Here is a 12,913-nt window from a genome sequence, read left to right on the forward strand (position 1 = left end):
GAACAGTCTTACAGTGAGTACGGGCTCCAACCAGTGCTAGAAAACACTCATCTAGGCCCCAATCAGCTTAAGCTTCTCTCATCCCTGTTGCGATGTTCTCACTTGTATGATCCTCTGGGGAAAATGCAGTTTCCTCATTGGAGGTCCTCATTAATAAAGTGTAGGCTCAGACGTGTGTAGGGCTCCATTGATCAGACAAATTGGTCGTGTTGTGGCAACAATTGCAAGGCACTCTGGACAAAGTACCTGTTTATGGTCAACATCATCCGGTCTGTAGCCGAAATATTTCAATATAAGTGACGATGAATTTCTTTTTCCAACCACATTTTTGATTTCTGCTTTTTTAGCCTGTTCCTCGCTCATCATTTCGTCATGTGCAAGCATAGCCTGCATGTCAACCATGTGCAGCAACGAACTCTGTTTAAAATAATAATTATTATAATTAACTGTGTATCCAATAACCCATAAATCGGAGTCAATTACATTCTCAGACAGATATAATGCTAGTTTTTCATTCGAAAAAAAATATGTATTGTAGACTGATAAACAGTGGGTATAGAAAACAATCACCCCCCCTTTAAAATAATCACATTTTGTTGCTTTGCAGCCTGAAATGAAAACGGACAAAAAAAAAGTGTTTTATTCAGCTGTATTTACAACTTATAACATCCAAGTGAAAGATAGAATACCAACTTGTCAAAAAAATAATAATACAAATTAAAAAACAGAATCTGAGTTGGAAAAAGTATCACAATGAAACCCAACCAGGTGTAGTTAATCACCTTCTCAATAGCACACAAAGCTAATTGACTTTCAACGGTGATCAGCTGTGGTCATTTTGATTAGCTCAGCATGAAACAAGCTTTTCCTGAAGCATTTCAGTCCTTGGTAGTGCAACTGAATGAAACAATCAACTATGGGTGGCAAGGCATTGTCAAAAGATCTCTGGGATAAAGTTGTGGACAGGCACAAGTCAGGAGATGCATACAAAAAAAAAATGCAGTGCCTAGAAGCACAGTGAAGTCTATTATTAAGAAGTGGAAGGTATTTGGTACAACACAGACCCTCCCTGGGTCAGGACGTCACTCCAAACTGGAAGATAGAGCCAGGAGGAAACTGACCATCCAAATAACACAATTCCTACAGTAATGCATGGAGGTGGTAATATGTTATGGGGTTGTTTCTCTGCAGCAGGGACTGGAGCACTTGTCAGGATAGACGGAAAAATGGCAAGGGCAAAATACCGTCAAATTCTTGAGGAAAATCTGCTGTTCTCTGCCAGAAAGTTGTCAATAGGAAGAAGATTTACCTTCCAACATGACAATGACCCAAAGCACACAGCAAAACTTACCACACAGTGGTTAAAGGAGAAAAGGTGAATGTCCTTGCATGGCCTAGTCAGAGGCCGGACTTAAACCCCATTGAAAATCTGTGGAATAACTTGAAGACAGCAGTCCACAAACGGTCACCATCAAATTGAACTGAACTTGAGCAGTTCTGCAAAAAAGAGTGGTCAAATATTGCAACGTCTAGATGTGCAAAGTTAGTAGAGACATATCCCAACAGACTAAAGGCTGTAAATAAAGCAAAAAGTGGTTCAACAAAATACTGACACAAGGGGGTGATCCTTTTTCCAACTCATTATGTTTTTTTAAATTCTTTCTGACATGTTGGTGTCACCTTTCACTTGGATGTTACAAGTTGCACTGAGTAAATACATCTGAATGAAACAATAACTGTGTCTGTCTTCATTTCAGGCTGCAAAGCAACAAAATGTGATTCTTTTAAAGGGGGGGTGATTCTTTTCTACACCCACTGGATATGTTTACCTTAATAAATCACACGTTCTGCGATGTGACTATTGCGGACGCGTTCATCGCCGTGTTGATGCTGAAACTATATATATCGTGCAGCCCTAATCCAATGATATCTAGCGTTCCTGCATTTCAGTAAGCTGAAGCCGTGCTTTGACTAGCATTGGGGTGAGGTATAATCATGTGTTTTGATCATTTGCTCCTATTATAACATCTGAAAACACCGCTCCCACAGACGGTGAAAATGAACAGTGACATTATGTGAAATCCATTAGTGATTTAGTAGGTTATAAAATATCTTGCAAAACACAAACACTGTTGTGCAAAAGACACACAGAACACTTTTATTAAATATTCTGTACAACTGTGTATTAACAAATGTAATTTTGTTACTGTATTTCCACAGGAGGTATATCAGAGGTGCATTCATGTTGCACATTCTGTACTGTGTGTGGGCGCGCATCATCACCCTTGTGTTTGTCCCACCGTTCTTCCCCCTAAGCCCAGAGAGAGACCGTGCCACTGGGCCAAGAGGTAGTTGAAGAGGTGTCTTCTCACTTGTTTTCGTCACTTCTCACTAGCAGTGAAAGGAAACACAACAAGACAATGTACGAAAGCTCCGGCTAAGGCTGGAAAACAATCGTTCTGGTCGATTTAGTAGCGAAGCAGAAGTTGTGATTGACAATTATTTGTTAAAAAAAGTGTTTGATTGGTTTAGGGCAGTGTTTCCCAATCCTAGTCCCGGGGACCCAAAACGGTGCACGTTTCTGGTTTTTGCCCAGGCACTCACACACTCAAACATTGCCTTACCAGTTACACAACTGACTGACGCAGGATTGGGAAACACTGTTTTAGGGTATGATCGGACACACAAAACAAAAGGTCTTATAGCAAAAAACTATTTTACTGGTTGTCTCACAAATGAACAAATATTTCATTGTAGATCTGACACAAACTTCTAGGGTTTCAAGATCAAGACTGCACACGTACCTTGGCCAGCTTGTTCATTCCCCACAATCCTCAGAGCTTTCGGCATGTTCCACCACATTGGGCTCCACCAGGCGGTCATAGGAGCAGAACATCATGATCTGACAAGAGCCAAAAGTTCAAGCAACCATACCGTGATAACTTCCACCCAAGACCGTTTTGAGACAAGAAAACAAAACATGTTTGATATAATGGTAAAATGTCCTCCCACACGGCAGCCAGACACAGTGAACTTACAGTGAGCAGGGCCAGTAGAGCTGCCATCACCCCCAGCATGACATACAAGTTCCCTGTCAGACCCCCTGCCCACAAGGGGCCCAAGATGGTGGCCAGACCCCCCACGGAGCGACGGACACCCTGGCTGAACCCTGGAGGCGAGAGAGACAGTAACTAAGACAGAAACCACAGACACAGCAGAGGCCGTGGCCGACACAAATAGGGTTCGTGATCTTCTAATAACATTGTTAATTGATTGCTGAAATAAGGATATTTAATCTGAACTGCAATTTTGTGAGAGAATTTAAGTATTTTTTATAAGAGCAAACAAGCTATGTGTGACAAATTAAAAGATTAGCAATCACATTTTTTTTTTTTAAACACTCACTAACCTGATGACCTCAGGCAGGTTTAAAGCAATTAGAATTATTCTGAACTAATGGTTTCCACCAAGACAGTAACCATTACTGTTGTTGGCGTATGGGGGTAAAATGACTGGCTGTTCGATGTCCCTAACCAGAGAGCGTGAGCTCTGTGAACAATACCCTTGTTTTGACTCGGCAATACAGGCGTACAGATAAACCACATAGCTGTTCACCAAGCTGTCCTCTAGAGGGAGATATTGTTCACCTTGAGTCTTCTCCGAAGTCACTTTGGAGAAGAGAGACACCTGTGCCACAGCAACAAATGGGAGCCCCAAAACCTGAAGGAACACCCCGATGATGAACTCCGCTAACTGCCAGGGGAGAGTGCCTGAGAGAGAGAGAGAGATTTGCTTTTGATCTGCAACGCAAATATCAAACTACAGATCAGAGGTTAAACTCAAAAGTTGTATTTTACGGAGTCGTAATCTGTTCCTTTAAGCTTGGCACATTTCAGTGAACATATTTAGTCAACCAAACGCTTTCTTGTTGTGTGTGGTAAATGCTTCAGAAATGACCCAGACGCAGGATCAAAACGACAGTTCGACTTAAAAGATTAAAACAAAAAGGAGACAAGCACAAAACGCCCCCCCCACTCACCCTGCGGGTTGGCCAGGAAGATGAGGCACCACACACAGGAGACGTTGCAGAGGATGAGCCCCACGGCCAGCACCACCCTCTCAGCCGCGCGGCGGCACAGCCAGCGAACAAACAGGAAGCCGGCGATCACCTCCACGCCGCAGATGCAGTACATGACGCTGTTCTCCAGCTCCCCGAAGTTGAAGTACTGCTGGGTCAACGGGGTCACCATGGTCTGAGGGAGGAGGAAGTGAAGACGCTCTGACTTTTTCCTGGTCCAGCGACCCCCATCCAAACCAAGAGGCAATCCAGGGTTGTCAGTGTTCACTTGGTTGTTGTGATTCCCACGGGGGGACAGGGGAGTTTTAAATAACTCCAATTACTCCATTTAACTATTTTAAGGCAGTACGGTCTTTTTTTTTTGTCTATCTATTATAGTAATTTCTCACATCCTATAGTTAATCCTTGCACTAAAATGTTTCACCCGTAGATGTGATTTTTTTAATGTTTCTTTCAAAATCTTCTTCCAACCTCGCCAAAACCATCATTACCTTGATTGAAGGTTCCTGCTTTAACGTTCTCCCAGGTCAGTGGGGCTCACCACGTTTTAAAGGGTCAGGAAATAATGACCCAAATGGGAGTGTATGTGCATGTGTACAGTGGTAGAAGGCTCACCTCCAGTGCTGTCTGGTTGAAGAGTGTGATGAACTGTGCCGTCAACAGCACAACTACCTCCTCCCTCAGGAACTCTAAACAGGTTGAGAACCAAAACGAGGCAGATAGAGGGAAAAAAGGTAAAAGGAGAGAGAGAGAGAGAGAGAGAGAGAGAGAGAGGGGGAGAGAAAGAGAGAGATGGAAGAAGGTATAGCAGTATGGTTGCGTGTAGGGGCGCCATATAGGGGGGGGGAAGGACAATTCCAAGGGCCCATGACTGACAGGTGCCCCAAAAAATTGGTAACAGCTGCGCAGAGGGGGCCCAATTAGATTTTTTGTCATGGGACCCAAAATTCTTAGCAGCACCCCTTGTTGCGTGTTCCAGAAGGGAATAAACAGAATTCACCACACTGCAGAAAGCCACCATCACCACCCACCTCTTCTTATGTTGAACATCTTCAAAGAGCTTGAGATGCCCTCCCCCTCGGGTGGGGGCGACGGGGGAGAAGAGAGGTGAGGCAGGTTGCCGTTGGAGATGGCCAGGTGGCCAGCCACGGTCCGGGAAGGGTCAGGGGTCACCACTGATCCGTAGGAACCCAGGAGGTCGATGCGCGGTCCAATAAGGGGCTTCGCCTCATCGTCCCGCTCCTCCCCATCTCCCTCCCCCACCTCCCCATCTCCCTCCCCCACCACTGGCTCCTCCTGGGGAGGGATGTCCCAGTACATGAAGACCACCGCCAGCTGAAGGAGGATCCACATCAGGCACATGAAAAGCTGTGGAAAGGTCAACAGAAGACAGAATGACCTCGTGTTAGAGCTGCCAACAGGCAGTCTACATGTTCAATGACCTCATGTTAGAGCTGCCAACAGGCGGTCTACATGTTCAATGACCTCATGTTAGAGCTGCCAACAGGTGGTCTACATGTTTAGTCACTGAATGGGAAACAAAACAATAAAAATCTCAACAAATCCTGAGTTACTTCAGACAGACAAGATGAAATAACCAAGATGCATTTTAATTTAAATATTGTATAACAAAAAGAGCTTTCCAAATGCAATACATTATCAGGGCATCGTGAATCTTTATAAAACAAAAATGTATGAAGTAATTACAACACAACGTACAGGACGTCTTGCTAAACTCAACGTTATGAAAAAAAAAAGCTCTTTGCGAGTCTCACCCCAGGGGCAGTATACTTATTGACCACAAACGGTCCCAGCTGGAAGTCACACAGCCTCAGGAAGATGTTAAATCCTGGTCCTGTGTGTGGTGAGAGAAAATACAATGGACCAAAGGAACCAAGATTAGCCCATCGATGTCGAGACGGGTGTCAAGTTAAAGGAAAAATCTGAACGCTTGACCCCTGGAGGCCATGTTACGCCGGGAGGGCAATAGTTTGGGAAAAAGGGTCGCTGCAAATCATTGCAAAGCCCTTCTGGGTGATCACTTCTTTCCTATGGTTATATGTTTTTATCCCAATGGGAGGGGTCTCTTCCAGGATGACAACGCCCCCATACACAGGGCACATGGGGACACTGAATGTTTGGTAAGTATGAAAATGACGGGAATCAAATGCTATGGCCTTTGCAGTCATCATTGGGAGATTTTGGGCCGACGTGTTAGACAGCGCTTTCCTCCACCCCCACCACCACCACCAAATGGGGGAATACCACCTCGCTGAGACACTTCATGTGGCTTTTTCCTTTAATTTGCCACCCGTCTGTATATACTGTATATAAAGCATTAAGCACTGGTCGTGAATAGACATTAGATAGCGTCAGTATCAGCACCTTCATTTCATCATTTTCACAAACCCAAACCCTTTAACTAACCAAAAAACATTAAGTAAGCAGCCAGAAAACAACACTGACCAATCAGGAGGCCGGCCTGTCGGCACGCCATCACCGCAGCGAACACGGTGGAACGGTCCTCCGGCGCGGTGCTCCGGGTCAGGAAGCCGAAGATGGACGAGCCCGCTCCAGTGCCAATGCCTCCAGGAACAGACCAAACGCACCGTCAGTCACATTGGCGCGGAACGCGGCGTTTGACAACAGACCGACACACTGCCTGGATGAAGCATTCTGACTACACTGTGCAGCGGCGCACAAACGTTTTCACCCCCTTGGACTTCATCCTACTTTGTTACAACATGAGAACAACCAGGATGGACACCATCTCGCTTGTAAGCCACAGCGGAGAGGGTCATTGTCCTGCTGGAAGATCAATCTCCCCCCAGGCCAAGGTCTCCCGCGGACCTCAGCAGGTGTTCTTCCAGGATTTCCATTTTGCTTTCCAGGCTCTGACGCTTGGAAGCATCCCCACCCCACGAGGCTATTATTGTATGTTATAAACTCGCAATTCATTTAGAAACATACACATTTCCTTTGACATTCTAAAGTTTTATTTGTGTTTTACATCGGCAAACACTCAATTTTGATTTCATGATAAAAAGTCCCAGGGGCTGTAACGCAAATAATCTGATAAATACAAACAGCTTTACTGTGCAGCTAGACACTGCATTTATCAAGCGGTTTAAGAGTATTCTCACCTGCTACAAGTCGGCTGGATAGCAAAAGCCATTTGGAGTAGCCCATGAAATACATGAAGTTACCTGGAGGCCAAACACAAATGCCATTAAGGTGTAATCCAAGAAATATATAGTTATTTGTAGAATAAATACTAAATTCAGGGAGAGACAACCTACCCTGGGCTTACATGTAGGCCTTACAATGTGTACATCTGAGAAATGTTGCCTGAGAAATGCTTTCATTGCTTATAGAAATAGACTGAAAAACACAGTTCTATATGTTATCAATAAAATATATATGATCAAAATTATAGCCTATAGCATGTCTGTATAAGCACTTTGAGACAACTACTGATGTAAAAACAGGCTTGGCAAAATATATACAGACAGTGTAAAAATCCACCCCAGACTTTTCCGCAACATTATCTCGTAGAATTGCGCTATTAAGCTGTTGACTACTCTAACTGCTTTCAATCTGGACTAATCAAAATCACGACAATTGATCACAGATGGATGCCAATTAGCTTGATTTGAGGTCTCGAAGGTGGTTTGTTACACCTCAGCAAGTTTGCAATTGCAATTCTGAGGTGGGGTGTTCACCAATCCAATAAGGCTATTTGACCGTTTTCATTTTAATACATTTTCAGACAATTATTATAATTTTTTTTTTAAGAACTTGTCACTTTGACATTGTGGGTTACTGTGTGTAAATAATTGCGGAAAAAGTCTGATTTTATGTGTTTTAATTTCTGTAAGGCAACAAAAGGCGAACCTTTCAAAAGGGGGTGATATCATTCAACACCAACTGCGTGACTGAGAGGCAAATAAAGAATAAGAGCAAGATGTCACATGACAACATTAGATATGGCTCATTTGCTCTTGCTCGGCTCTGCAAACCTCTTCAGTGTTTTGTTCTGCCCAGTTGGCTTCACTAGCCTTTATTGGAAATTACAGTTCCTGGCCTACCCGGTTTAAATTAGATGGCAGTGGTACAACTCCAAATACATTGGGTCATTGTAGGTTACCATGTACTATGTTAATAGTATGCTAACACAGCATATAGTAACCTGTGAAGGTGTAAGCAATATCTACACCATAGGGTTTACAACAGGTAGTAGAAGTAGATATTTATCAGCTAGAATGAAAAATCCTCAGGCTCCAGATCAGGAAATACCGTACCGACAATCTCGAAGAGGTTGGCGAACAGGATGATCTTCTTGGTGGTGCGGGTCTTGTCGGACCAGTGACCAAACAGAGGCCCGGACAGGAGACCAGTCAGACTGAATGCTGAAAGGCCCAGGCCCAGGAAGTAGGGCGCTGCCCCAAGAGTCTGAAGGTATCTCCATATCGTCGGCAAGATCACAGCTGGACAGGGGGGGGGCATCAGTTAGGTGAACCAATAAGCACACTTATTCACATTAAACAGTCAATTTCCTAACGACCTAAAAGCCTGAAGAGGTAAGTTTGATAGCATACAGCTGTTCATTGTTTGACAATGAACAGACCATGAGGTGTAGTCCATATCAGTGACTTACCACAGCATCACACTGAAAGTTCTGAAAAGCCTGGATACTCTTGTCCCAGTATCCCTGGAGTGTTGTAGCACCCATCCACTACAAATCTACTCCGGTCATTAACGGATCCCAGGTCAGTTCTCTAAATCATTTTAAGAATACAGGCCCTTGGCCCAACCTCAAGCCCTGCCGGAGGTCACTGACTGGACCGTCCCTATAGCTGTACTGGATACATGAAAGTGGACCTGATCTCCTGGGCCTCAGCCAAATAGAACAGTGCTAACTCTAATCACTGAACTCTCAAGTCATACATCAGATGCACGTTTCCAACAAAAACACTGGAATGCCTTTTTTAAACGTGATGTGACATTTGAGCACATTCTATCGGCTAATGAGGGCTAGCCCTGTTCCCTGGGTTTTGCTACTGCTTAGAGTAGACATCCGGCCATAGTAAGAGAGACCCTTAAAAAAAAAATTTATGAACGTGCGCTGATTGAGGCACAGCCCCCGTTCTCAAGGCTGAGCAGGGACACTCAGCGGCAATCCAAAGGATAATGCTGACTAAGTAGAACCCATTGATTCATTGACATACAGCTTCCCATGGAACATGTCTGGGAGCCAGTGTAACTAAAGACCTTGTTACGAAATAAAGACCAATGAGGGACACACACACACAGTTGGAAAGGAAAGTTGAGTGAGTAACAGAAGCGTTCAATTTGCAGTGGTCTCTTAATTTTAACCCTTCTCTTCCTCACTCAAAACCTGCCTTACCAACTTTTTTGGAAAGGAAAGAAAAAGTTGCAGTCTCTGTATATACACACACAACCTCTGATGTCAGGTGACCGGGGTGAAGCTTGATCAGGGTCTAATGGAAGCCAATGCTCTTAGATTATCTGAAGTCATGAGCAGGTTAGAGAATGCTCTCTCCTCGACATCAAGGTTAGAAACAGCGTGCTTGCTGAAATCAGTCACCCTTCAGGACATGATGTAACCCAGAGGCAAATTTGCTTCTCTTGACATGAGGCCGGGGGCCCAGTCTAAACTCTGATTGTGACAGCAAGACTCTTAGATTAGATGGAAACCTATTCCCAGATCTACTTGTGGTGTACTTAAACCACATGAGGGAAGTTTGGCATTTGATATGACCAATATGTGTCGTGGAATGCTTAACCATGGTAAACTTGCAATACCCCCCCCGCAGCCCCCCCCCCCCCCCCCCCCCCCCCCAAATGCAGTTAGAGCAGTTATAAGTGAGGCAATGTCACACCCTTCATAAACTGTCTTCTATACCATGGGTATCAGCCAATTAGCATTCAGGATTTGAAGCATGGGTTTCATAATACAGTATACTTTTCTTCAAGCCTATTAGAAGATTAAGCAAGGCAATAGTTGTGGAACATTGATCAGCACAGAGATGATTAGCAAAGCCAAGAGGAGGCAGTAGTTAATAAGCACAGTTGTAGAGGTGAGGGGAGCCACTGGGGTCTTGCAGATTATGTTCCTAGTATATCCCTTAATGATCAACACTAAATTCAACAGGGCCAGGATTAGCGTCTCCTATATATAGTAAAACGATTAGCTGTATTATTCGCAAAGACCGATTCAAATCAGTTTAGTAATCCCAAATGTTTTGATTTCCTGGTTTGACTATTCATTTCCAAAGACTTAAGCCATCTGCCCAATGTAAAAAGTGTACTATGGTACTATTATATGCACACAGGAAATACCAAAATAATTATATTTACCATATTCGATGCCACTCAAAAGAAAGATCAGTCCAATTGTGAAGTATGTCAGCTTCTTTTTTCGTTTATACTCCATTGGGCCTCTTATTTCATTTGTCCATTAATGTTTTATTTTTAATATTTTCCTAGTGTTACCATTATTGATCAAACACATATGCTATTCTTGTGCGTAGGCCACATTCAAGTCAACATGTAATTGTATCAGTTGGAAGCAGCTTGCTGAGCAATTAATCCAGAGAACAGACGGTACGCGTGGACAGTAAGCGTGATCTTCGGTTGTCGTCTTGCATTCACCAAATTACTAATAATGACACATATTTCAGTAACAATATTGAAGCATCTCTTCAGGGGATCACCGACCAGGACAACGAATGTATTCGAGGTGACTGTCCCAGATCCACAGCACCATGCATTCCAAAATCTGCGGACTTTGGGGTACTCACCGAGCAGAACATTAATTAACTCACTCTAGAATTATGCTCTTCATTTTGCAGTTCCCCTGTTCTTATGTTAAGTATGAAAACTATTCAACGTTTTGTTGAGTTGTAAGCAATGATCGTTGTCGATAGAATCGTCTGTCAACGCAGAGAAGCGCATACTTCGTGACAGAACGCCACCGCGGTGTTTCCCACGTCGTTAAGCCGTTCACTTCCGGGAAAATAAATATTTAGGATGCAATTTCCAAGCTTATATGTATCTGTGTAACTGCCACAATTTTTTCTGCGTTGTAGAAATTATTATAACATTAAGTCTGAAATAAAACCATGAATATAATATGTATTATAAAGAAATGTAATAATAACAGAAATGCAACAATATGAATTTGCCCAAATATTCAACTTGTCACTATAGAATTCACACAGACATCAACACGCATCTCGAATTTATCTACATAGCTCGGGGGAAAAACAAATAGCTTCCCCTTAAAAATGTACAACCGCCATGCAGACATACACCTATTTGTGGAAGAAAGTGTGTAACTATAGAAAGTGTGTAACTAGTCCTAAAACGGCAATCTCAGTCAGGCATGCTCTGATTGTACATGACTTGTATGTAAACTTCGAGAGTATTGCATGACTTGTGTTTTCAGAGGTGTTACTTGTATTTGTGAGAGATGTATGCTCTGTGTACTGTTTCCACTGTGTGAAGACAAGTGAGCTGCATTTGCTCAGAAAATCTGGTTCTATTTTAATGTATTCATTTATAGGCACTACTACACTTACATTTATAATATTTAAGATTTCTATACATACTGTCAATATTCCCATTTTTACATTATTTGACATTTCTTCTGGTCACTGTTGTAATGTCCGGTGGATATAAAAAGTATACACACCCAAGTGACTCTGATTAATCACAAATAAAGTTCAGCTGTTCTAGAAGGCTTTTTCTGAAATTTTCTTAGTTGCATCTCTTAGTTGGAAGAGCTTCCAAAGCTTCAGAGGGATCTCATTTTTGAAAGATATCAGTCAGGAGAAGGGTACAAAATAATTTCCAAAGTATTAGATATACCATGGAACACAGTGAACACAGTCATCATCAAGTGGAGAAAATATGGCACAACAAAGACATTACCAAGAACTGGACATCCCCCCAAAATTGATGATAACACAAGAAGAAAACTGGCCAGGGAGGATTCCAAGAGGCCTACAGCAACATTAAAGGAACTGCAGAAATTTCTGGCAAGTGTTGGCTGTGTGCTACACTTGACAACGATCTCCTGTATTTTTCATATGAATGGGCTATGGGGTAAGGTGACAAGACGGAAGCTTTTTCTTACAAAGAAAAACTACCAAGCTCGGTTGAAGTCCCCCAAAAGCATATGGGAAAATGTGTTATGGTCTGATGAAACCAAGGTGGACATTTTTGGCCATAATTCCAAAAGGTATGTTTAGCGTGAAAACAACACTGCACATCACCCAATGAACACCATACCCACAGTAAAGCATGGTGGTGGCAGCATCATGCTTTGGGCTGTTTTTCTTCAGCTGGAACCGGGGCCTTAGTCAGGGTGGAGGGAATTATTAACTGTTCCAAATATCAAGCAAAATTGGCACAGAACATTCAGAACCACCACCAGGCTCTTTGAAAACAGTGATAACAGTAAGGCAAACATCTACTTCAAGGTCTCAGAGTGACGTAACCGATTGAAATGCTACCAGCGCTGATCACGAACTGGTTATATATTTCAAACCGGCTAAATTTACCCCACTTTGACCTCTTTCCTATCCACCGCAACCACAGCAGCTAGGATGATCCAACTGAATGATCTGGTTCACGGTACCGACGTAACAGCCTCACTTCCTCAATGGTCCAACCACACCATGCAAAGTGTGCACCAGTGGTCCTCTGAACATACTGACAACCATCCCCCAAAAACAATTGTTGCCATTGCCCCACAAAAGCCACAGACCTTATGAGGCAAGGGAAACAGCTACTTCAAAGTCTGTGTCA

General features: G+C 43.2%; 1 protein-coding gene across 2 annotated transcripts; it reads right to left on the bottom strand.

Moving 5' to 3' along the window:
* Positions 1 to 2,135: 2,135 nt before the first annotated feature.
* On the bottom strand, positions 2,136 to 11,102 carry mfsd8l1 (major facilitator superfamily domain containing 8-like 1). 2 transcript variants are annotated; one of them, XM_010898724.3, is made up of 12 exons: positions 10,460 to 11,102; positions 8,380 to 8,565; positions 7,222 to 7,284; positions 6,545 to 6,664; positions 5,854 to 5,933; positions 5,110 to 5,446; positions 4,694 to 4,767; positions 4,040 to 4,253; positions 3,648 to 3,770; positions 3,039 to 3,169; positions 2,805 to 2,902; positions 2,136 to 2,391 (listed from the first exon to the last, which is right to left on the bottom strand). In XM_010898724.3, exons 1-11 carry the CDS (start codon positions 10,533 to 10,535, stop codon positions 2,819 to 2,821), a joined length of 1,488 nt encoding a protein of 495 aa, XP_010897026.2. In that variant the 5' UTR covers positions 10,536 to 11,102; the 3' UTR covers positions 2,136 to 2,391; positions 2,805 to 2,818. The 2 variants fall into 2 exon arrangements, with proteins under 2 accessions (XP_010897026.2, XP_010897027.2); XM_010898725.3 differs by lacking the exons at positions 8,380 to 8,565; positions 10,460 to 11,102 and adding an exon at positions 7,378 to 7,614.
* Between the last annotated feature and the right edge of the window lie 1,811 nt (positions 11,103 to 12,913).

This window comes from Esox lucius, chromosome 8 (assembly GCF_011004845.1).
Source record: "Esox lucius isolate fEsoLuc1 chromosome 8, fEsoLuc1.pri, whole genome shotgun sequence".
Lineage (NCBI taxonomy): Eukaryota > Metazoa > Chordata > Actinopteri > Esociformes > Esocidae > Esox > Esox lucius.